Genomic DNA, 25,543 nt, shown 5'->3' on the forward strand with positions numbered 1-25,543 from the left:
TCATTGTTTGTATATCTAAATAATTTATTTTTTCCATTAATTTTTACCATTAAAAGGATTGTTAAGGTAAACTGAAAAGATGGTATGGGCCTAGAAATATTTGTTGTTAATCCAGACCAATGATATCTATTTGATGTCCTTGTCTTTAGAAATTGTAATAAAACTGTGTCAGAGTTATTAAAAAAAGAAAACTGAAAAATGAAAGAGCAGTTGAGATCTAATTGATTTCTGGCATCGACGATACATCTAGCTATAAAAATATATCTCATATATATTTGAAAATTGATGTTTCATGCATAAACAACGTAATTATTATATGTAAATGTTGTTAAAACCATAACCCTAGAGAATAATTAAATATTTTGTCTTAAAAGAGATCCAGCATGGACTCAAAGTAGTTTATAATAAAAAAAAATGATGAACAATTTGTAATAACTTTCTTGCTCTTTACTGCATAAAAAACTGTTTTTCTAAAGGGTGAGTATAAAAAACTGTGATTATTGATGTTTTGTGGAGTGGTGTGGAGAGTTGTAGGGTGGGTTGGGGAGTTTTGTGGGGTGGGGTGGAGAATGTGTGACACCAGTTCTCGATAGATCACTGAAGTCAGGGACACTTGTACACAGCTAGAAACTGGATTGGTGTCCAGGCTGGTGTTCACAGGCTTGATTCCTGCACTCCACACAAACCTGTGGTTTCAAACACATCTGAAGCCAACATCTGGTTAAGCAGTTATAACAACCTGACGAATGGTGAAGGACAGTGGGGGGGCTGTCAAAAACTCTCGTAATGAAAGGGTGCGTGGTTTCTACTCAACAAGAAAGAAGCTTTAAATGGATTGATCCAAGTGAATAATGCTAAAGAGAGGAAAGGAGGACAAGCAGGGAGTGTCGCTCCCAGCCAGCTACAGGTACCTGGGGGTATCCATTCCAGGCTTACAATTGATAGGGAGCAATGAGTGTGATGTTTATTATCTGTATGGCACCTGGGCCTCATTCCAGTATATCAGAAGAATTCCTGCACTCTATTATTCTCAGGTCACAAAAGCCCTTAGGCAGCTGGAATGTGCTGCCAATTACAACCCCTGGTAGATCAATATTAGCCCATACAACACCAAACTGTGGAAATTTGCAGTGAACGTAATAAAATTAGCACTAGCTGTTAATGGTTTTAAAAATCAATAACTTGTTAAGCGACAAATTCTGGCCACTAATCAAATCAATATATCCTGCATAGAGAAGATCTTAACTTTTGTAGGCGTTATAAAATTCCTAAAGGATCTCTCTATCCTTCTCTCAGAGTAAAAAAGCTCCAGCTACAGATTGACCAAATGAGTTAATGTTGTAATCTAGAACAGATTAGGAATACTTTAGTATATATATATAGAACATGCTGCCGCTCTCTATACAAACAAATAAAAGCAAAAGGGAACCTCAGTGCACACAAAACCCAAGTAGAAGAAAGATATAACATAAATCTTATCTTCTTGTAGGTCAGTGCAGCTCACAACATTCACTCATTCATAAATAAGATTAATCTAACTAAGATCTAACTCTGTATAGCTAGTTATAAATATCTAGCTCAGTATAGACAGACTAGAATATATAGTTCTGTGTAGCTAAATACAATACATAGCTCTGCAATGTTAAATGAGATAAATAGCTCTGTAAAGCTAAGAAGGATAGACAGACTAGAATATATAGTTCTGCATAGCTAAATACAATACATAGCCCTGCAAAGCTAGATAAGACATATAGCTTTGTAAAGCTATATATATATAAAGATAAATAAGATCCTTGGCCCTGCAAAGCTAAAAAAGACAAATAGCTTTGTAAAGCTTTGTCTATTTATGTAAGATAAATAAGATCTTGTTTGTTTATAAGTATATAAATAGCTAAGTAATTAATAAAACCACAAAGGTTACTAAAGCCTAATTATAAATAAAGATTAAATACATTAACCACTGTCCAATGTTACTGACAGCAACGATGGTTTAGAGTTTGTAGCATTGTTTATCTCTGATAACTCAAGTGAGATAATCGATGCACCCATAGAGAAAATCACTGTCTCATCCTCAGAAAACAAACCTGAAGATCCAGAGATATGTGTCCCCGCTGTGTAAAGCTATATAAAGTAAATAGCTCCAGAAAGCTAAATATGATACCTAGCTCCTCAAAGTTAAACAAAACAAATAGCTTTGTAAAGCTATATAAAGGATACTAACTCTTTATAACTAAAAGGATAATAAGTATTGATTATCTAAGTATATTGAAAGCTAAAAATATCTCTAACAATACCACAGAGGTTACTTTAGCTGCAATCAAGGTTATAACCATCTCATTCCTGCTCAGTCTGATGCTGAAGTATCTGATAGCTCTGGGGATAGAGGAGGGAACGATCTTGATGAAGGAGAGACGTAGAAAGGTGAACCCCAGAAGGAGGATTACAGAGTAGATCCGGATGATGTCCCTGGACTGGGGGAGGAATGAGAAGGTAGGAATGGGATGGGAGGGACGGGATGGGAAGGAAACATGAATTATGTGAATGTATGGGAGAAAATGAATAATTTCTGAATGGTAAATATAGTACTTAGTATAAATTTTATGAAAACTAGTTCTAGAAGATAACTGGGGCGTATACAGGATTTTGTACAGAGGGGACTTATAACTTTTTTTTCAGGGGGGATGGGGCTCTGAACCCTTTGGGGTCTGAAACCCCTAAGATTTCACTTAAGCAGGGCTGATTGCTGAGTAATGTTATGAAGGTGGAGTGGGGATAAGTAATGTTATACAAGGGGGATGGGGGGGGTAATTGCCCCCCCTCTTTTAGGCCTCAATGTGTCAAGATATTTAAACTACAAACTACAAACAAGCTGTGTTCAATGTTTAACTATAGATATATTTACTTTTAATAGTAAAATCTACAAACTTTGCTTTGTTCCGGAGCAGTCAATTTTGGCCTTTTTAAAATCCCTTGTTGACGAAGTGGTCGATATCAACCGCTGTCACTATCTCTAAAACTATGCATTGTATGAAAAAAATAAAATTATTTCTGTTCCTCAGGGAACATTTCTAAAATAAATTGAAAATTTCAAAAAAACATTTTGAAAAATATTAAGTTCAGACATAGAATGTTAAAGAGATCATAATTGGAGTGACTTCTGATGAGGATATTACATCTATCAGCGCTTGGATGTGGGATCAGTGGGAGAAAAACCAGTGGATGCAGCCAACCCAAATCATAAGTATTGATGATGAAGAAATCCCGACCACTCTGCATAATGTGTATAGACTAGCCAGAAAGATTTAGTGCAAAAATCTGTGGGTTTCAACCAAGATTATGTTTTGGAAGGGGTTTAGTTTCTGTGAGATAATTAGCATCAACCTGGAAAGAAATACTTAAGGCGAGTACCATATTCATTTTATCAAGGGTCAAGCAGAAGTGATAAATATATTGTGAGCTCTGCCAATCTGTACTGGGTTCGAAATAAGCAGAAATATATCAGACATCAAATTCTACTACTCTATTTTCTCTCTGAACAAACTGTAACTATCCAGGGTTATGCAGACCTGGCTGCTCTTGTGTTGTTGACTGGATATAATCTAATTTTAAAAAGTATGAATCCTATGGCAGTGCAAGTGATTGGGTGTACAATTAATAAGTGCTACAGTACAGGCTTTTATGGATGGTTTAAGCTTCCTGAATCTTTGTGTTTGAACAATATGGCAGACATCTTGTTCCGCCATATCTCAATCCTATCAACGATCCAGAAATTACATGGAAATTTTATTAATGTTCCTGACCAATAGTTTGCCACTGCATGGATCCAAGAGCTTGTAGTCTGGTCTCTTGATGGAATAGAAATTCACAATGTGGATTTTGAGAAAGCAAGGTAGAGGGAAGAAATGGTTCTGTCTCTACGGTACAGGTACTGAGCTTAATACTCTATGATGAATGAGAGTCTGTCAAACATAAAGATTTAGTGTAAAATAATAGGGGGATGTCCATCACTACCCAATGGAGGATTCAGACTCATTCTACAGGCTTGCAAAGTTTCTGAATCAAACTATGGAATTGAAGAAGTCAAGGTTTAAATGGGAATAGAAGGTTAACATGAGAGATGTATCAACTGGAAACCTAGGAGGAGAGGAAGGAAACATCGCAGATCCAGGTGGAGGTCAAGGTTTTTAAGGATCATGACCTGGGAGGCATTAATGATCCCAAACCTTCTTGCAGGAAGATGATGTCGGGGAAAAGTAAGAAAAAGAAGGAGAAAGGATCAGATTTGGTTAGGTCCAATTGAGATCATTGAATCTGGAGTGTACAAGAACTCAGTTGATGATTATGATTCGGAAGCGTACTTCTCCAAAGATTTGATTTAACAAGATTATTTTTAAAATGAGTATTCTCAAAGTATTTATCCAGGATTAAAAACTGCTCAGTACATTGATTAGTAATGTTTGTCTTCACATTTTTAAGTTACTTATGATGATCATACTCGCAGTGGTGTTCCTCAAGATATAATTTGCTAAGTAATGATCAAATTTTTAGTGCTTGGATCTCGTGCATCTAATAATAATTGATCGTTGGAATTCTGGCAATTCTGATAATGATCATTTTATAGTTTGACTAAACAGTTGATTGTTAATAGTGGATCTCTATGATCTCTATGATAGTTAAAAATTATAATTTTATGTGTTAAATTGTATAAGATTTGTAATGCCAATCATGATACCCAAAAGGATGACCCGACTTGAATAAGATATTTTGTTCAGAAAAAATTGAATTGAAAGTCAACTTATCTTTTTGATAAGCCCATAATTAATTTGGAGGTTGAAAGGAGCTGAGACCCACCCTGTATGAAGTGAGGTCTCCCTTGAAGGAGAAGAGACCCACCCTGGATGATGTGAGGTCCCCCCTGAAGAAGAAGAGACCCACCCTGGATGATGTGAGGTCCCCCCTGAAGGAGCTGAGACCCACTCTGGATGAAGTGAGGTCCCCCCTGAAGAAGCAGAGACCTACCCTGGATGAAGTGAGGTCCCCCCTGAAGGAGAAGAGAACCACCCTGAAGGGTGTTAGATCCTCATNATTTGTCTCAAATGTTGATTTGGGAACTCGTTAAAACCACGGGAATCATCTAAGCATTAAAAAAGTTCTGAATTGTGTGTGTTGACTTTTATAGAAACATTAAAGAGTTAGGAAAAGCTGGGTTTAAAAGGTATAGTACAGAGCGTCCCATATCATATTAGATTATCTCCAATCTTTAACGCCAAAATACGCACATAATACTCAAAAAATCTAGCATTTTCTGCAAAAAAATAATTTCTGTTAGCCTTATTAAATTTTTCAAAATGATTCATTCTTCTTAAATTTTCTGATTTGTCCCTCAAATTGTAATTTGGACCCATTGACACGGTCTAATTTGATGTGGGACACCCTGTACAATATTATATAGAAATAACGATAAATTGAATGTACAACTGCTGAGTGTTACAGAGTACAGTACAGTACAGTGTTACAGTACAGGTCTAAAGGATTTTTCAAACCGTTTTTAACTTTTTAGTTTATCTTTTGCCAGTGTTACATTTTTCATTTAAAAAAAGAGAAATTGCCAAGAATAAAATGTGTAAACGATAATAGATCTTACAGATTTCCGGGAACTAATTAGGATGTCTAATAATACTAATGTGACGTGGTACCCGATCATCTGATTTAGAGGAAACGGACCTAACTCATTCCGACCTAAAACTGTACCAACAAAGGATGAGATGTTATCTAATTTTGATGGCTCCGTGCAACTGTAAACTCATCTCTTTATCTGTCAAATCAATAAATAATCCATTTAAAAGATATACTCAAGGCAGAAGACTTATTTTTGCCTATCTTTGCCAATCATATGAGTTTCAGGTCGTCTTTACAGATTCATCTTTTGTTTGTAATCCATATCAAATCTTAAAAAGGTTTGACAAGGTAATATGAGAGTAGTTTAATTGGAATACAAAAAAATATTGGGAGTTAAAGTCTAAAAACTATTCGACAATTAGGTTGGATTCCCTTTAGATCAGTTTTCCTCTAGGTCAGCTTCCATAGCATCCAGTAACGGTANAAAAGTTCAGATAAGCAAAAATGTGTATATAAATTATTTCAATTTAAATCTAAAATTTTATAAGGATTAAATCACAGAATGACAGAAAATTTGCAAAATTGTAATGAGAAAATTTGTAATTTTCAGTTCTAGCCTAATTTTTAAGGAAAAGTTATTTAAATTCTTTAGTTACTTTCTTCTTAGTATATTACAAAGTTTAAAATATACGCTGTTGAGTTGAAACCTGAAGAGCCATCGAAAAACATAAAAAAAGGAAAAATTGTTTCTCGATGGCTCTTCAGGTTTCAACTCATTAGCGTATTTTTAAAACTTTATAATATACTACGAAGAAAGTAACAAGAGAATTTAAATAACTTGTTCTTAAAAATAAGAGCAGAACTGAAAATTGCGAATTTTCTTTTTACAATTTTGCGAATTTTCTGTGATTCTGGGATTCAATCTCTATAAACTTTGCTTTTGCTTTTCTAAACTTTAGATTTTGAGAGAAAAAAAAGGTTCGCGGAGTTTTTTAGAACCATTGGAATACCAAAAAAATTACAAATTTCCAAAAAATATTGATAACACCCCATACAGGAGAGTTAAACAAAAAAAAAGTACAATTTTGCACCAGGCGTCGCAAATCACACTTTTTTTTGACTCACCCTGTATATTTAGAGTTGAGAGTGTTGAAAGTGTGTCTAAATCTTGTTGATCTTGACTCTTGACTCACCCTGTATATTTAGCGTTGAGAGTGTTGAAAGTGTGTCTAAATCTTGTTGATCTTGACTCTTGACTCTTGAGGCAACATTGACCTACTTCGCACTGCAAAATCTCTGTCCTCTTTAAATAGATAGAGAAGAAGGTCTAAAAATAATGGGGCACTTCTTAAAAATTTTAAATTGAGTGGGTTTTTTAAAAATGTTATAAAGAACATAATGAAGCAGAAGGTTTCTTTTTAAAAATATTTCAAATTATCTTGAAAAAGAAAAATTAATTAATTCTCTTGGATTTATTCAAATAACCTCAATGAACATGGATCAACATTAAAAAAGATTCTGAAAAAAATGTAAAATATGAGAAAATTATTTCTCTTTGAGTTAAAAGTTTAAATCCCCCTCGAAAGCTCTCTCTCCCTCTGTCAGTGCTGACTAAATGAACAGAAATAAAAAGTTTGAACTTGAAAATCTGCGAAAAGTCCAAACATAGTTTTAGCTTCAGTTCTACATACAAAGTGCATTAGCATACTTTAGTTTTAGTTCTCTAACATTCCACTTTATTAAAGGGACTCTTGACGGAATTTCAAGTGACCCCCCATTTACAGAGTACAAAGTACATTTTAAATCTTAATTTGAGTACAAATTTTGAGAATATCCTTGTTTTTTTATCCAAATTTGATGATTTTTAATTGCGGGTTCTCTGGATAAGTAAGAAATATAAACCGTGAATTCAACATTTTTAAAAAAAGAACAATGTTGATATCTTAATCGCTTTTGCACAGATATGGTGTATAGGGTACCATTGTGAATCTGGTATGGAACTCTTGGACTAGGGGTAACTTGAAATTACGAATACAGTACCTTTAACAACTTCAGTTTGCATAGTTCATAGTTGTATATTTCAGAAATGTAATTTTTTTTTTCCCGTTTTAGACATTTTTATCATTTTGCTGATTTTTTTTTCTGGATTAAAATGTGTTGCATTTCCATTTCTTACAAGTAAAGTTTTCTTGAAAACAAAACGAAAATGAATATTTTATATTTATTCCATACTCTGCGGAGAAGAAACAATAACATTTTATTAATAATATATGTTCATAATCAGCCACTTTCCCAGAAAGTCAGGAGGCACCATCTTCGATTTTTTTCAAACTTTAAATATGGAAATACGTATGCCAAACATTCTGAACAAAATTTAATTAATCAAATTTAAAATGTTTTTAGTAGTTTTATTTTAGGATCGAACTGGTCNCCCCCCCCTCAATACCTTTCTGTTAAAAACCTTATTTACGTCATATGCATAGTTCTAGTGTTCTCCTGTGGTTTCCAATCCTAGCTGTAGGCCTAGGCCCTACCTTCTATCTTCTGCCTAGCTAGCGTGGAAACCAGGAAAGTGAGAGTCTCTCCAGTGATTTTAACGTTACTTCACAGAATGACGAGGTATCGTAACGTCGGCGACCCAAATTTCTAAAAATATTCTAAATTTGGCTTGATTAAATACTTTTCACCTTTCTTTTCAAGATTACTTTGTTTTAGAAAAAGCCGAATTTCTTTTCGTCGACGAATTGTGCGCGCTAGGGTTAGTTTCACTGCCTGGTAAGTGTGCCTACTGCCTAGATAGTCAGGTAGTTGAGTGGCGCAGTATGACCTGAATTCTCCCAGTGAACACCGTCTCTCACGTGAAATCAACAAGTTATTCCTCGATAATCCTCGAAATTAGTTACTGCACTGTTGAAACCGATAAACTCAATATTTTAGTGAGGTTTTTGTGAATTGTGACAAAATGTAAATATACTTATTTCAACACGATCTCAACATTATTCAGGTTTGTGAGATTTACACGTCTAGCAGATGACGGAGAAACGTTTTCTTTTCAACCAGGATCCACATTCCTCTAAAAAAATCAAATGGTGTCAAATTACATTTCGAAACTATAAACATTTTGTTAATAGATTAGAACATTTCTTTCATGTATTTATAGCAAAATTTCAGATAATTCGTTATTTTTAGCACTGACTGTCCGGTTAAAAATTTGTAAAATCATCCTAATGTTATGTTCTCAAATTCAAACAAAATGTACTATTCTAAAAAGCCTTCGCTATTTTTCGACTAAGCATAAATTCTATAAACAGGACCCAGACTATCTTTTTAAAAGGACCCAAACTTTGTTTCTGTTGTAAATTAGAACCTAAGCGTTTTCCTGTTTTTTAGGAACCAGGCTGTTTTCTTTTTTTTAAACAGAACTCAGGCTGTTTCCTGTTTCTAAACAGAACTCAGGCTGTTTCCTGTTTATAAACATAACTCAGACTGTTTCCTATTTTCAAACAGAATTCAGGCTGTTTCCTGTTTCTAAACAGAACTGAGACTGTTCCCTGTTTCTAAACAAAACTCAGGCTGTTCCCTGTTTCTAAACAAAACTCAGGCTGTTTCCTGTTTCTAAACAGAACTCTGGCTGTTTTTTTAACTAAAAGTATTTAGACGTAATTTTCCCTGGACGAATTCTGTCATTAAGAAAAATATCGTATTGGATGCAATTTAATAATTTTGTGAATCTTGTAAAACCCCATTTTTGAAATAGACAGCGTGCATATTCAGTGATCACACAAACTGCAAACCAGATAAATGTAAAATCAACGTCATGGAACAAGCTAGGCGGATACGACGAAAATCACTGTTTAAATATCGTCGTTTTAAATAAATAAATATATTCAATCATGAGGCGGAATAACCCCTAGTACAATATGAGGTTGGGTCAACCCGGTACAAATTAAGTAGCGCTTTCTTAATTCCTGACATTTTAAGATTATCTTTATCTTAATTAAAACATTACCACTAAACATTATAAATGCACTTTTAAAACAACAAGGGTTTGATATTTTAAAGGGAAGAGAACAAGGAAAAGAGTTATTTTTGCAAATTTTTAAAAAGAATTTTTTTTTAAATACCCAAATATCAAATTCTAACTCTTTAAGGAATTGTATCCGTAACATTTCATTTGAAGTGGGTCATTACCGATTTACAATTCGGTACCCTCTAAATCTTTAATAGATCATCGAGGACAGACAACTCAGAGTATTTTTCTCTTAAATGTTGCCTGAAAAGCCGTAAATCTGGAGTGTAAGCTAGCGTTCCAACTCAGTTTTTAAAAGTGCAAGTGTTTCTAAAAATAAATAAGGAAAAGTCTGCCATCCTTGATCAGTCAGAGCTGTTTAAAGGGCTCCGACTACCGTGGTGAACCAGTGATACCCCTCTTTCATTAAAAGGTCATTTGAAATTATGTTTACATTCATTTTAACAATATTAATTCATACTTGATCAGACAACGCTTTCAAGGGTACCCTTGTAAATCGGGCATTGCCATCTTTGCAAGAAGGGTCACTTTTAAATATAATTGTTCCCCACAGGGGTTTTGTGCGAAATAAATTACCAATCCCTTTAAATTATTATCTTAACGAAAGAAGAAATACGCAAATATCTGTAGTTCATTCAACCGGTAATATCATGAAGACAGGCGGAGGAGAAAGCTTGACGAATCTGGAAAATATAAATATTTTAAAATATTTCTGGCACCAGATTTTGTCGAATAATGGCGTAGGTGCAGATTAGTGTTGTGGCCTACTTGGCAAGCTATACAGATACAGACAGAACCAGTTTAGAGAAGGATAAACGTCGTCTTTTTTGATACAGTTGGACGTATAAAACTGTGAAGTACGAAGACGACATATTTGCCTAATCTTGGGTGTATTTGATGTTGATTTAGTCAGAGATTTGTGTCTGTGTACACTGCACAGTAGCCGTGTTTTATGTTCATTGAACTATCTAGAAGCGTGCATGATGAGTCAAAACAATCGTCTTCCTAATCCATAGTTGTGTGGGTTCTCTTGTAACTGAAACGTCTGACTATAGGGGCCTTGGACATTTCAAAGATATATTTTGTGTCTTAATTTTAACAAATAATTCCGAAATAAAGACGACTTTCATAACATGTTACAGTTCAATCTACCCACAAACTTTAATTTCTTAATCCCTATATCTTTGCAACCATATATTGTAAACCTATATTGGTTCAAATTATGTCTAATCAATTTAGCAAAATTATTAATTTGAAAATCAAAAAAGATCGAATAAAGAACTTATTTTTAGTTTTAGTTTTTAATGAGTAATCGGCGAAATTCTCATCGATTTTCGCGTGAGAGTTTTTTTGGATCATCTTAAGGTCTTTGATTTTTGACATGTTTATATTCATAGTTCCTTTATGATAACGTGACTTGGGAAGGAGGAGGGGAGAGAGAGGTTTTTATGTTGGAATATAAATAAAAACCAGAATAGTGCATATATAAAGTCTTAGCTAGTTGCCTACGGCTTGATTCCAAACTTATAAAATGAGAGAAAGAGAGAGATTGGATTTTTAAAAGCGTGAGAATCCCCTCGGCCAAACTTTTTCAACAAAGAAAAAGAAATAAATTTAGAAAGTTTTACTTTTACAATGAAGTTGAACTAATTTCATTGTTTACAGGGGAGAAAGTAAAAACTTAAAACCTAGAAACACATTTTTTCCAGAATTTTACATTTCTACAAAATTTAACATGTAATTTTTCGTTGCTTTGATCTGGAACATGTTTAAGATTAAATAATTATGAAACTAAACTCAATGTAAACAAAACAGATCATTATAGACAAATTTACAGAAATTTGAATATATTTTTAAGGATATATTGATAGATTATATATCGATATGTACGCGTACATAATATATAATCTTTCAATTTTACTTTCGCAATTTCAACATTTTTCTTTTGTGTTTTATTTAAACAATTTTATTCAATATTTCTGTAACATTGCAATTCATTTTTATATAGAAAATCCAAATGTAAGCAATCAATTTTTAATCAGATTTAAATGGATATCTCACCAGCATTCTTGAAAGAATTTATGAATCATTAGAAAGTAAAACAAAAGACAGAACTTGTAAAAGTTTTAAAATTTCAAAAAAGATATTGATTTTTAAATTGAAATTAAGGATTAACTATTAAATTACGAATTTTATCCAGCTATCAAATAACCGTTTTTAAGCACCATATTTTTAAAAACTAAGAACATAAATTTCTTTAAAAAAGAGAAATTTTATTATGTCGGAAAATTGTCGGTTAGAGGGACTGTAGAACAAATTCTATTGAAAATAAAAAATTGCGCATTTACAATTCAAAACAGTGAAATTTGAACCTCTCCCTATAAATAATTAATATAATCTTTATGATTCCAATTGTACTTTGAAAAGTGGTAATTTTTCCTATCAGGAGAATCTGTAAGTCAATCTTACAAATCAGCCATCAAGACTCTTTCAACCATCCTTGTAAATCATGTCCCTCTGTAAAGATTTTAAAAAATCTAGATATTATTTAAAATCCGATAGTTTTATGTTGATATAATTTTCATGTGTAATTATATGTGATTAAAGATATTACTTTTTTTACGTGTTTCGGCGTTACATGTTTTTGGAAAAAAAAACATTTAAATTCAATTTAGAAAATATAGCTATAACATTTCTCAGATGTGATTAAATAACTTTGGATCATAAGAATTTTTATTTTTAATTGAAAGGAATAACTATTGAATTATTTAATCGTGTTAGTAATCTTTGAGATATTACAAAAATATTTTACATAAATTGTACATAATACATAGTCCATAATACATAGTACATAATACATAGTACATGCAGATACTTGGAAATAGAAATTGAAATCCGAGTAACGTTGAAAAGTTTGGGTATTTTTTTGCATGGAATTATTTGATCGTAATATTCGATCAATTCTGAAATTTCAACCAATGTGAGAAGGTTACGTGGTGTGTAAATACCGAATTTTTCCCCGTTTTACGTACTTTCTATTGCGATTTGAGCCGAGTCTTATTATTAGAGACTAGAGACCTACAAATTATGTGTGTTTCACAGTACTAATATTACAATCTGAAACTCAAAATCCAGTTTGGTCTTTAATTGACAGGGCTCTTTAGGCAGGTTTAGATAATTCAGTTAGGTTTTACTTGCTAAGATTGCAAGTCTGAGTTTTGATACTTTGGTACTATAGGCAGAAAGTATTCCACTCTTTCTCAGTTCTCTTTCATTGTCGTGCGTGAAAACTCTTGACGTACTTTTCTTCATAGTAGTTCAGTGCACGGTACAGGTACAGGTACAGGTACAGGTACAGGTACAGGTACAGGTACAGGTACAGGTACAGGTACAGGTACAGGTACAGGTACAGGTACAGGTACAGGTGTACAGGTTCCACAATGTAATATAGTTAAAGATTATATTAAAACAGTTTAAATCTACCCTCTGAGGGAGCACATGAAGATAAGACGTCATTGTTGGAATTTGAACAAATTTTAATTAATCTTGACAAAAAAATTCAAATCGAGACAAATTTATTTGAAATTAGGCGAAACGTAAAGATTCAAATGACGTCATGCTGTCCATTTGATTTTCAATTAAGTATGTAACTTCATGTATGTAATACAACTGTAACTTCATGTATTTATGTAATACAACTGTAACCTCATCTATTTATGTAATTAATACAACTGTGAATTGATGTAAGATACAAATTGGTATCTGAGAAAGTTGTAAAGTTATGAATAAGCAATTATCTCTTCTCTCATCAATGTCGAATTCTTGACTTAACATCTGTTATAAATAACCGTTGTTTTTAATATTCATTAATATTCTCTGTTTCGTGATGATTTTATTATTTTTTTTTGTAGGTTTTACCTAATTTTTATTGGTTATTTTTTATTTATTAAGAAAACCGTTATTAAAGCATTAACATTTTACATTTTAATATTTTAATATATACATTATAATACCGCCAGATCCAATCAGAGTTAAGTCATGTGCTGAGTGGTTACGATTCAAAATCAAGAGAAATTTACAATTTAAAATTATTAAATCAGGCTTATAGAACATTCAAATTGTTATATCGAGTTTCTCATTCAAAATTTGAGGCAAATCGGTCGAACCTAGTCAAACAAAAGATACTACTTTTTATATATAATTATGTTGTTATCTTCATTTTTTCAAAGGTTTTTAATAGTTATTTATCAAGAAAATCTTTCTTTTTAATATTCATTAACATTTTTACATTTATCTAGCCTGGGAACCCAGTGCTGCCAACAGTACTAAAAGTTACTCCCGCACTTGAACAATTTTACCGAGAAACTAAATTTTCGCTAATTAAGTCAATCCACTCAGTTTAGAATCTTAAAACCAAGCTAAGAACATTTCCGTGAGTCTTCCAAGTTCCATAATCAAAATTTGAGGCAAATCGGTCCAGGCGTTTTTAAGTTATGATCGGAAAAACAAACAGACACTCAGACAAACAGCGATTACAACTTTATATTTCCTCATTTTTTATAAGTTTTTTTATATCCAGTTCTTTTTAAATTCATTAAAATATAAGTTCTTTTCATCTTGTTATTATTATTATTGTTATTTTAAAAATAGTTTTTTCCTCTTTTTTTTAAAGCTAAATTTTTTTTATTATTCATGAATATTTATATCATTTCTTGTTTTTCTGAAGAACTAATTCTTTTAAGTTTCTTCCTTTCTTAAACTTGTCCACAGGGGTGGCTAAGCAGCTATAGTCTGAACCCTAAAAAAAGCCCCCTCCTGGAACTTTTTTGTTTACGCAGCTGATTTGATTTTCTTTATGTACATCTATAACCCTCGATGCTTCAAAGTGATTAGATGTAAGGTGAGGAGGATATGGTTCACACAAAGTGATAAGATGTAAGGTGAGGAGGATATGGTTTGGGCGTGATTAGATGTAAGGTGAGGAGGATATGGTTTACACAAAGTGATTAGATGTAAGATGAGGAGGATATGGTTTACACAAAGTGATTAGATGTAAGGTGAGGAGGATATGGTTTACACAAAGTGATTAGATGTAAGGTGAGGAGGATATGGTTCGCGCAAAGTGGTTAGATGTAAGGTGAGGAGGATATGGTTTACACAAAGTGATTAGATGTAAGGTGAGGAGGATATGGTTTGCACAAAGTGATTAGATGTAAGGTGAGGAGGATATGGTTTGCGCAAAGTGATTAGATGTAAGGTGAGGAGGATATGGATTGGGCAAAGTGATTAGATGTAACGAAACTTATTTCCATTAGTTCCGATTTTAAGGGAAATTCAAAACAGAATTAGTAAAGAATGATTTCTCTGAGAAATCACCCTGCCAAGGAAACTTCCAACATTTGTTTACAATCTTTGTTATTATTTTGATGAACCCAGTTTCAAGTATGTCTGATACGAAATGTACCAACCCTATCTCCCCAACCTACATTTTATTGCTGTACTCCCTTATACTACTCCCCCGCAAAAAGTGAGATTTTGCACTTTTTATAACAGTATTTGCTGATGTGAGGTTTTAACCGTTAGATTTGCAACAAAAAAACACACAAAAAAGCGCAAAAATAATTAAACACTTTCTGAACATTTTTGTAATTGTAAAACTCTGACATCTACGAATACTCTAACCTTTTATTTAGAATAAGTAATATCGATGTAATATCGCTGTAATATCGCAGTAATATCGCAGTAATATCGATGTAATATCGATATAATATCGCTGTAATATCGCAGTAATATCGTGAACACATAAAAGGATTTTGATTTAACAAATCTGTTGTTTAATATAACGAACAATGTTAGGAATCTTCTAACGTTATGTTTGTAACAACTATCAAAGGGATAATATATCCAGCAATATGCATTTATTTAAAAAATGCAGTTTTAAATAGACCTTGTTGTGGTAAATATTCATTTTTCAATCCAAATCAAATACCAATTATGTTAACTTTAACCATACAATTGTGGTAGAAATGTTTGACCCTTTTGCCAGCAGCTGTTAAATATAACTTAATTGAAACTACAAAAAAGTGGAAATGGAAGACGACATATTCCCAATCTAAATGATTAAAATCAAACTGAATTTTTCGTTAACGAATCCTACTGTATTTTGCAAACCACTGTATAAAGGTTTATTATTAATCTTTGTTTTCTTTTGATACCCTAACCTCAGTTATTTTGATTTACAATTTTTTTATTGGTTTTCTATTTAGGGGCGTACAATTTGTAAAATTTGGTTGGGGGGGGGGGGCTGAAAACCTCAGGGGGGATTAATCATGAGTCTCCATAGACCCCCCTGGGTACGCCTTTCTTTGTTTTGGTGCACCCTACTGTCGATTTACCGTTGTAAGAGCGTATACAGTGATGCAAGAATATAACGGCAACATGTGAAACCGGCTTTAAGACATTACTCCTCGCAACCTTGAAAAATAGTAAATTTCGAAAATATGCAACCATTTTTAAATGTTAAAAATTATGATGTTTCTTACATCAATTGATTTAAATTGTTTAATACGAAAAAGTGTAAGATTGATTTTTAATGAAATTGTGAAAAATCCGAAATTTACTCGCTACGTCACACATGTAGAATGCCATGGAACACTGTTTCAATAAAAAAAAAATTGGCGGATTTTTCTAGGAATTAAATATGTCTTATTTTCAGGCGAATATTTCCTGATCGTGATTCTACCAATTCCTGGCAGGATGGATACAAAATACGGTAAGTTGTTCATCTCGTAGAGATTAGTCAGCTTGCTTTAAGGTTATGCCGTGGTAGCATACTAGGTTTCAAGAGTTTAGATTAGAATTAGTTTAGTCTTAAACAGGCAGCCAGGCTGGCACCATATACTTAAACATACAGTTAGCTGTTTTAGAGGATAACAAACGGATATTATTCAAGAACCCTTTTATACCCTTCCCCCCCCNAAATACAAATTGTAGAATTTGCTTATCCTATGTCAACCACAGGTTAGCCATGGGTTTTCTCAAAAAAATTCAGCCCATTCGGTCCTGCCGTTTGGCCGGCTTTAGGGAACATATATACAAAAATCTTGTTTTATTTTAAGATAAGATAATAATATTCATGCTAGTAATGACTTATGATAATAATAACAATATAAGATTATATAATCATGATGATTATGATTATGATTATGATGATGATGATGATGATATTTCAGATGCCCCAAGTCCTGATAGGAAGTTGAGTATCACCCAGAACTATGGTTGGATCAGGCAGTACAGTAAACAACCTTGATCAAACCGGTTCCCAGTCTTCACCTAGACAAGCCAGAACCAGAACAGGTAAACAAAAACAATAAAAATAAAAGATAATAAAAAAACATGAATATTAAAATTATAACAGCAACAATAACAACAACAATAAAACAAATAACAACAACAATAACAAAAAAGAAAACAATAACAGCAATTATAACAACGATTCAACAGAAACAACAAGAATAAAAACAATTACAATTACAATAACAACAACAAAAATGTCCATTACAATAGAAAAATCAATAACAAATTGATAACAACAACAGTAAAAACAAAAGCAGTTACTAAACAACAATAGCAAAAATAACAACAACAATAAAAAAAGCATAAACAATAATTATAACCACAACAAAAAATATATTCAACAATAAAAACAATTACAACAATAATAACAATAATAAAAATAACAACAACAATGCAACAAAATAAAACAATATCAACAAAAACAACAAATCAATACCAACAGTGATAAAAATTACGATGACAATAACAACAAAAACATGATCAATCACCATAACAATAACAATAAGAGCAACTGAAATAAATGAAAATAATAAAAATAACAATATTACTAAAGCAACAACATTTTATCAAAATCACAGACGACGTTCAAGTCGTCTAGTTACTGTTTTTTGGGAAACTCTGTAGGTTTACATTTACATATATATGCTATTCCAACGTTATCTGGTTATACACTGTATCAAAATGGATTTCATGGAAAAGCTTGTCAAAAATTAATTTCGAGATTTTTTCATTTATGTTATGATTCTTAAAAAAAGGGGAGCCATCAGACCCCCCTGAATATTTAGAGCGCATTTCATAAACTATTTTTTCTTGATATTTCTTGAAAGTAGGAGACTAAGATAGAAGGATCGATCGATAGGTATAGGATAGGATAGAGGAGATAGAGAGAGAAGAGAGAGAGACTTGGTAGTGTACACTAACCCGGGAGTTTGATATTTGAACAGCTGACTAGTGACTATATTAATCTCAATCCACAATCACTTGAAACTTTGAGTTTGAACTTGATATTGCAAAAAGATGCAAATTTTAAGTGTTAGTGATTATTTTGGGTTTTTAAGTTACATACAACCAGAAGTTTTATCAATTGATTTGTTAGAAAGAATTTACTTTCTGAGAATTAAGACCCTTCCTTACTGCAATGGTGAAGTCCATCGTACGAAACTAGTAATTTTAGTTCAGTCTTGTAATAGCATGATTTCTGGACCCCCTTAAGNTACATGACCTAGATTTCAACTAATTTAAACAAAATCAATATCTCTTTGAATTATTTTAGGGTTAGGTTAGGTTAGAACAATTTCCGGGTAATGTTACATCGTCTATACGCAACATCCCCCCTACTGAACTTCTGACCTACTAACTTTCCGACCTACTGCAATATCGGACCTACGCCAGCTGTTTATTTTAGTATTATTTGTTGGTTAGATTAGGTTAAGACAACTTCCGGGCCGAGCGCTTCAGCTAGGACAGCAAGGGGACCGAGCGCCGCGCCTAGAATCAGACCCGTAGCCAGAATTTTCCGGAGGGGGTTGCAAGGAGGGGTGTTTTAGTATAGGCACAGGTTCATCTAGTGAAACCTAGTAAACGGGGGGAGAGGTTTCAAAGGGATAGAGCCCCCCTGCATAGAAAATACTTGTCATTTTTTAGTAGGAATATTTTAATTTTGGGCCTGTCCTAAAGAACGATTTTTTACAGTTTTCAATTGAATTAGTATTTATTTAGGATTAGGTTAGGTTAAGACACTTTCTGGGCCGAGCGCTGTGGCCACGGGTTAGGTTAAGTTAAGACACTTTCTGGGCCGAGCGCTGCGGCTAGGATAGGCTAGGGGCCGAGCGCTGCGGCCACATGTCTTAAATTTAAGATCCATGTACAAAATTGATAGAAGGAGGGGGGAGTCAAAAATCTCTCTAGGAAATTACCTTAATTTTAAGCGGGGGTCCAAAAATTCTATGCTAGTTACCCTTCTTTTGTCATGTTATAAGCACTTATTTAGCTCTCTAAAAACCAAATATTTGATGCTTTAAGTTTAAAGTTTCGAATTAAAATATTTAATATTTAAGAAAGATGTAAAATGATCGATATGTAGCTAAACGGTAAATTATTTTTGGTGTTTTTAATATTCAAATCGTCACGAAAAACAGCAAATTTTGTTTTGAAGATTTTTGAATTTGAAAATTTCTTCTTTTCTATGACATTTTTACTTCACAGATCAACTGTTTTCTTTACCAATCCATAGACACGCTTATTCTATAGGCAATATCGATGCATAGACAATCTCAATTCTTAGACATACGAATGTATAGACAATACCAATATATATGCAATTGTTATACTAATCCATAGGGAATTTCTTTTTATAAAAGAGATTTTTGTCCCCAGGACATGATCGGGTTGTTACGATCAAATCTCGGAATTTTTCTATTGCAAAAGTTTGGTGTTGTAGGTTTATATGGATCTACCAGGGGTTGTAATCTGGAAGCACAATCCGCGCTTCATTCATACTGAGAAGAGGGTTGACAAGATTCCAGCTGCCTAAGGGCTTCTTCGGCCAGAGAATAGTAGTGTAGGAATTCTTCTGATATACTGGAATGAGGCCTGGGCGACTTACAGACAGGAAACATCACACTCATAGCTCCCAATCATTTGTAATTATATATTTGGATACCTCCAGGTATCTAGCTGACAACCATAGACTCTCCCTTGTCCACCATTCCTCTCTTCATCATCATTCCCTTGAATCAATCCACTTAAAGCTTCTTTCTTGTTGAGCGGAAAGCATGCACCCTTTTGCTGCGAGAATTGTTGACAGCCGCAGCTCTGTACTCCTACATCCGTCAGGTGGTCATAACTGCTTAACCAGATGTCGGCTTCAGATGTTTCTGAAACCACAGTTTTGTGTGGAGTACGGGAATCGAACCTGTGAACACCAGTCTGGACACCAATCCAGTTTCTGACTGTGAGCAAGTGTGCTTAACTTCAGTGAGCTAACACGAACTGGTGTCTTGACCCCACCCCACAAACATGGGCAATTCCAATCAATAGAAAATACCAATCCATAGACAATACCAATCCATTGGTATTACAAATCCATAGACAATACCAATCCATAGAACTAAAAGCACCAATTCGTAGGCAATACCTATCCATAGACAATATCAATCCATACCAATCCATAGACAATACCAAGCCATAGACAATACCAACCCATAGGCAATACCAATACACAGACAATACCAATCTGTAGGAAATACCAATCTATAGACAATTACATTCGATAGTCACACTAATTATGACAATCCAATCCAGAGGCATACCACGATCCATATACGCATCAATTCATAGACAATACCAATTTCCATAGACAACCCCGACTATTTCTTCCACAGTCGATCAAGTTGTGAATTGAAAATTATAAAAAATAAATCTATATTTTTATTTTTGTAGGAAGAGGAAGAAGCTTCCTGTCCAAGATGTGGTTGGGTAGTAGTAGTAGTACTAGTAGCAGTTCAGCAGCTACTAGCACCAGTAAACAGGAGCTGCATACTATACAAGATGCTCTTTTCACAGATTTATATCATGAGGTACAAAACTTATCAACCCCTCTCTTACTTTTTCGCCTCTGACTCTTTATTATACTTTTTATTTTGTTAGTGGCACTTTCCGGCACACTATCCTTTGGGCACCCTTTCCTTGGGGCACCCTTTCCTTTGGCCATCCTTTCCTTGGGGCACCCTTAACTTCGGCCACCCTTTTCTTTGGGTACCCTTTCCTTTGGCCACCCTTTTCTTTGGCCACCCTTTCCTTCTGGCGCTCTTTCCTTCGGGCACCCTTTCCTTAGGGCACCCTTTCCGTCGGGCATCTTTTCCTTCAGGCAATCTTTCCTTTTTGCACCCTTTCCTTTAGGCACCCTTTCCTTTGGGCCTGCTTTCCTTGGACACTCTTTCCTTCAGTCACCCTTTCCAATAGGCACCCTGTCCTTCAGACACTATCCTTTAGGCATCCTTTTCTTCGGGAACCCTTTCCTTTGGGCACCCTTTCCTTTGGACACCCTTTCCTTTGGGCACCCTTTCCTTTGGGCCTGCTTTCCTTTGGGCACCCTTTCCTTCAGGCACCCTGTCCTTCGGACACTCTATCCTTCAGGCATCCTTTTCTTCGGGCACCCTTTCCTTACTTTTTATTATCTTGAAAGGGCTGTAGATGTAGTTTCATGTGGTTTACCATTTATCTGATCAATAAGGTGGAGCCTTTTGTTATTTTTCTACCTTGAAGTGTTTTATTTTAACAATTTCCTCCATTCTAACTGTACCATAAATCCGGGCCTGGAGAAAACACACAGTAAAAAGTAATCAATTTCTAAGAAGACTGGAATATTATTCATTATTGGTCACTGGTCAGATGAAGCTTTTATGGGTACTATTGTGATTCTGACATGTCACTTTCTATAAATGGAGGGTCACTTGAAATTAAGTCTAAAGGTCGTTTTAACATTTAACCCTTATAAACTCCATTCTTCTTATATCCTTTTTAACATTTAACCCTTATTAACTCCATTCTTCTTATATCTTTTTTAACATTTAACCCTTATTTACTCCATTCTTCTTAATATCTTTTTAAACATTTAACCATTATAAACTCCATTCTTCTTATATCTTTTTTAACATTTAACCCTTATTTACTCCATTCTTCTTATATCCTTTTAACATTTAACCGTTATTAACTCCATTCTTCTTATGTCCTTTTTTAACATTTAACCCTTATTTACTCCATTCTTCTTATGTCCTTTTTTAACATTTTACCCTTATTTACTCCATTCTTCTGATGTCCTTTTTTAACATTTTACCCTTATTTACTCCATTCTTCTTATATCCTTTTTTAACATTTAACCCTTATTAACTCCATTCTTCTTATATCCTTTTTCTTCTTCCTATTTTTTAAGACTCACATTGATCTTTCCACCAAAAATACAATAAAGAAAGTATATGTTTTAGAAAAATTGTTTGACCCGGGTTGACCCTCTTTAGTTCTTAATATTTGTTATTGTTCTAATGAAATAGTCGTTTTAACATTTAACCCTTATAAACTCCATTCTTCTTATATCCTTTTTAACATTTAACCCTTATTAACTCCATTCTTCTTATATCTTTTTTACATTTAACCCTTATTTACTCCATTCTTCTTAATATCTTTTTAAACATTTAACCCTTATAAACTCCATTCTTCTTATATCCTTTTAACATTTAACCCTTATTAACTCCAGTCTTCTTATATCTTTTTTAACATTTAACCCTTATAAATTCCATTCTTCTTATATCCTTTTAACATTTAACCCTTATTAACTCCATTCTTCTTATATCTTTTTTAACATTTAACCCTTATTTACTCCATTCTTCTTAATATCCTTTTTAATATTTAACCGTTATTAACTCCATTCTTCTTATATCCTTTTTTAACATTTAACCCTTATTTACTCCGTTCTTCTTATATCTTTTTAACATTTAACCCTTATAAACTCTATTCTTCCTTTATCCTTTTTAACATTTAACCGTTATTAACTCCATTCTTCTTATATCCTTTTTAACATTTAACCCTTATCAACTCTATTCTTCCTTTATCCTTTTTAATATTTAACCGTTATTAACTCCATTCTTCTTATATCCTTTTTTAACATTTTACCCTTGTTTACTACATTCTTCTTATATCCTTTTTTAACATTTTACCCTTGTTTACTACATTCTTCTTATATCCTTTTTTAACATTTTACCCTTGTTTACTACATTCTTCTTATATCCTTTTTAACATTTAACCCTTATCAACTCTATTCTTCCTTTATCCTTTTTAACATTTAACCGTTATTAACTCCATTCTTCCTTTATCCTTTTTTAACATTTAACCCTTATTTCTTCTTATATCCTTTTAACATTTAACCGTTATTAACTCCATTCTTCTTATATCCTTTTTTAACATTTAACCCTTAAAAACTTCATTCTTCTTATATCCTTTTTAACATTTAACCGTTATTAACTCCATTCTTCTTATATCCTTTTTTAACATTTAAAAAAATACAATAAAGAAAGTATATGTTTTAGAAAAATTGTTTGACCCGGGTTGACCCTCTTTAGTTCTTAATATTTGTTATTGTTCTAATGAAATTGTTCCACCCATTGTTAAAGTTGACCTGGATAGAACTAGAAGACTAGTAAGCTAGCCGTAATAAATTCAACTACAGTTCAGTTAATTCCCAACTCAGGCCTTAAAAAAAAAAGAAAAAAAATGTAACTGTTGAATGAAAAAAATGTTTGTTTTTTAATTTTGTGTTATTTTCTAAAAATATTTTTCTCTAATATTTGGGTTTCAAGTACACGAATAAATATTTTGACTCCGCTTTAGGTCCGCCTAGCTGCCCCCTCTGCCCAGTTGACCTACACTCTCCGGAGTAGGTTGGAGAAGGTGGAGAGGGTTGAGAGAAGAGGGATTGTATCCAGGGTTAAAGAAGGATGCTCTCCACTATTCATAGGTAATGCATTTATCTCATTGTACTATATTATCAAACAATTGGAGTGATTCTCAAAAATATAAATTTATAAATATGTAAATTTATATCTTTGAAAATCGAAATATATTTGCCAAAAAGACTCAATTTCATACGTCTGTAAAAGTTCAATTTTTCTTCAAAATTTAAATTATTTTTAATATTGCGTTTAATTTTTCATGTTCTATTTTTGTTGCATTTGTTCAAAGAAATGATCTTTTATATTTGATCTCACTTCTTTAGAACATTATTAAATATTTCTACCCAGCTCGTTCTGGTGATTCCTTTAAAAAACTTTTTTCAGGTCCAGTTATTATTGCTATCATAAGAATTTTAACCTTCTAAATTTAAGATTTACGCCGAATATGGTTTACCTAATAATTTGATTTTTTTACGGTCTAAGTCGTATGTTCCAACTTCCTCAATTTGTATGGACACTACGTTCTTCGGTATGAGACGTCTTTATCAATTTTCTCCTTATAGACGCAACAGATAGAAGTAAGATTAGTAGCGATCAAAAACGCTTTTTTATCGCATTAAGCCTATACCCCCTTTCATTTTTCGCGAACACTCCCTTTAAGAAATACATTTCTGCGTTAACTTCAAAGTAAGGTTAGATACTCTGGATGTGCTCCAATGTATGTAAAGACGACCTTCATTGCAATGTTTATTTTGTAGGAATAACAAATTTCGCGGCTCACAAAATATAAACAATATATAAAATTGAGAACTTGAATTAGAATGGCATTTTTTAGCTTAAAACTTGTAAGCACAATCAATATTTGTTAAATGTGATGATTGTTAGTTAAGTATCAGTGACGTCATATGAGGATTTAGGGTCTTCATTGCAAAAAACATGACATTTATATACAGTGGAGCGTATCCAGAGTATCTAACCTTACTATACATCCTTAATTAACTTTAAATTTGATAATTCACTTCTCCGTGTAGGTTCAAAATAGTTTCATTTACAGTTAACACCCATAAGGGAGGGATTAGAGAAAATGCATTTATTCTTCAGTTCTGGGTATAAATTATATTGTACAAGATAAAGTAAGATATAGAGTAAGTTGGAAAAATGGGAAATTTTAACATCATTCCTCCAAATCATTTTTACATTTAAAAAAGATTATTTGATGGGTTTTTAATGTTGAATTTTAACAATCTAATTAACAAATATGGCCCTGTAAACCTTTATATGATCAATAGTGTGGACGATATCGTCATTTTTAGTTTGTAAAGTGTTAAATTCTGATTTTCTGCTCCATTTTTTTCCGAAGCGGAAATTCGCGAATTGGGCAAACTACTGTTTAATGGAAAATCAATAAAAATTATTATTCAAGGTTTTATTATTTTAAAGAGTGTATGTTGAAAATGTACTTGTAATATTATATTTATTGCAGCGTGTAAGAAAGGGAATGTAGAGATAGTAGAATACCTAATCTCGGTATGCCAGGCAGATGTCGAGCAGAGAGGACAATATGAAGTCTTGGACGATAGGTAATTAGAAATTACCCCCCCCCTTATCAATTTGGACGACTAAAACCTCCAGCGGGGGTCTAGGAAATATGTGCACAGTGAATGTATTGGCATATCAAGTGATTACCTGCCAAAATATACCTCCGCGCGTTTCACAATTAAATTTGTGACGTCATTAAGAATTATGACGGACAAAATTTAAAACTCGGCAAAGCTTTCGACATCAAATAATTTTATCATTATTCGTGTATTTTATCATTTTATCATTTCAATATTTTTAAATTTTATCATTTCAATATTTTAAAATTTTATTATTTGAATATTTTATCATTTTATCATTCCTATATTTTATCCTTTTTCCACCGACCTGTCCCGTATGTTACCTCAAGATTTAATCAATTTGTAGGTCAGTAAAACAATTGGTTTGTTTCTTTCAGGTCGGGGTGGAGATTGTAACCAACTGATTTTATGTCGATCGATGTCCAAACGTACTGTATCTAGTTACTATATGGAATTAGGGATGGGGGGGGGGG

The 25,543-nt window shown here is 33.1% G+C and overlaps 1 protein-coding gene across 1 annotated transcript in view; it reads left to right on the forward strand.

Moving 5' to 3' along the window:
* The first annotated feature begins 8,446 nt into the window (after window positions 1–8,446).
* Window positions 8,447–25,543, forward strand: part of LOC111706589 (protein fem-1 homolog A) — a 33,234-nt gene continuing 16,137 nt past the window's right edge. Inside the window, exons 1-7 of the mRNA XM_023479501.1 lie at window positions 8,447–8,623; window positions 16,365–16,421; window positions 16,882–17,005; window positions 20,447–20,583; window positions 23,390–23,516; window positions 24,935–25,031; window positions 25,417–25,432. Coding sequence (XP_023335269.1) covers window positions 16,924–17,005; window positions 20,447–20,583; window positions 23,390–23,516; window positions 24,935–25,031; window positions 25,417–25,432 — 459 coding nt within the window. The 5' untranslated portion in view covers window positions 8,447–8,623; window positions 16,365–16,421; window positions 16,882–16,923. The remainder of the gene's footprint in view (window positions 8,624–16,364; window positions 16,422–16,881; window positions 17,006–20,446; window positions 20,584–23,389; window positions 23,517–24,934; window positions 25,032–25,416; window positions 25,433–25,543) is intronic.

The sequence above is a fragment of the Eurytemora carolleeae genome, unplaced genomic scaffold, assembly GCF_000591075.1.
Source record: "Eurytemora carolleeae unplaced genomic scaffold, Eaff_2.0 scaffold743, whole genome shotgun sequence".
Classification (NCBI taxonomy): Eukaryota; Metazoa; Arthropoda; class Copepoda; order Calanoida; family Temoridae; genus Eurytemora; species Eurytemora carolleeae.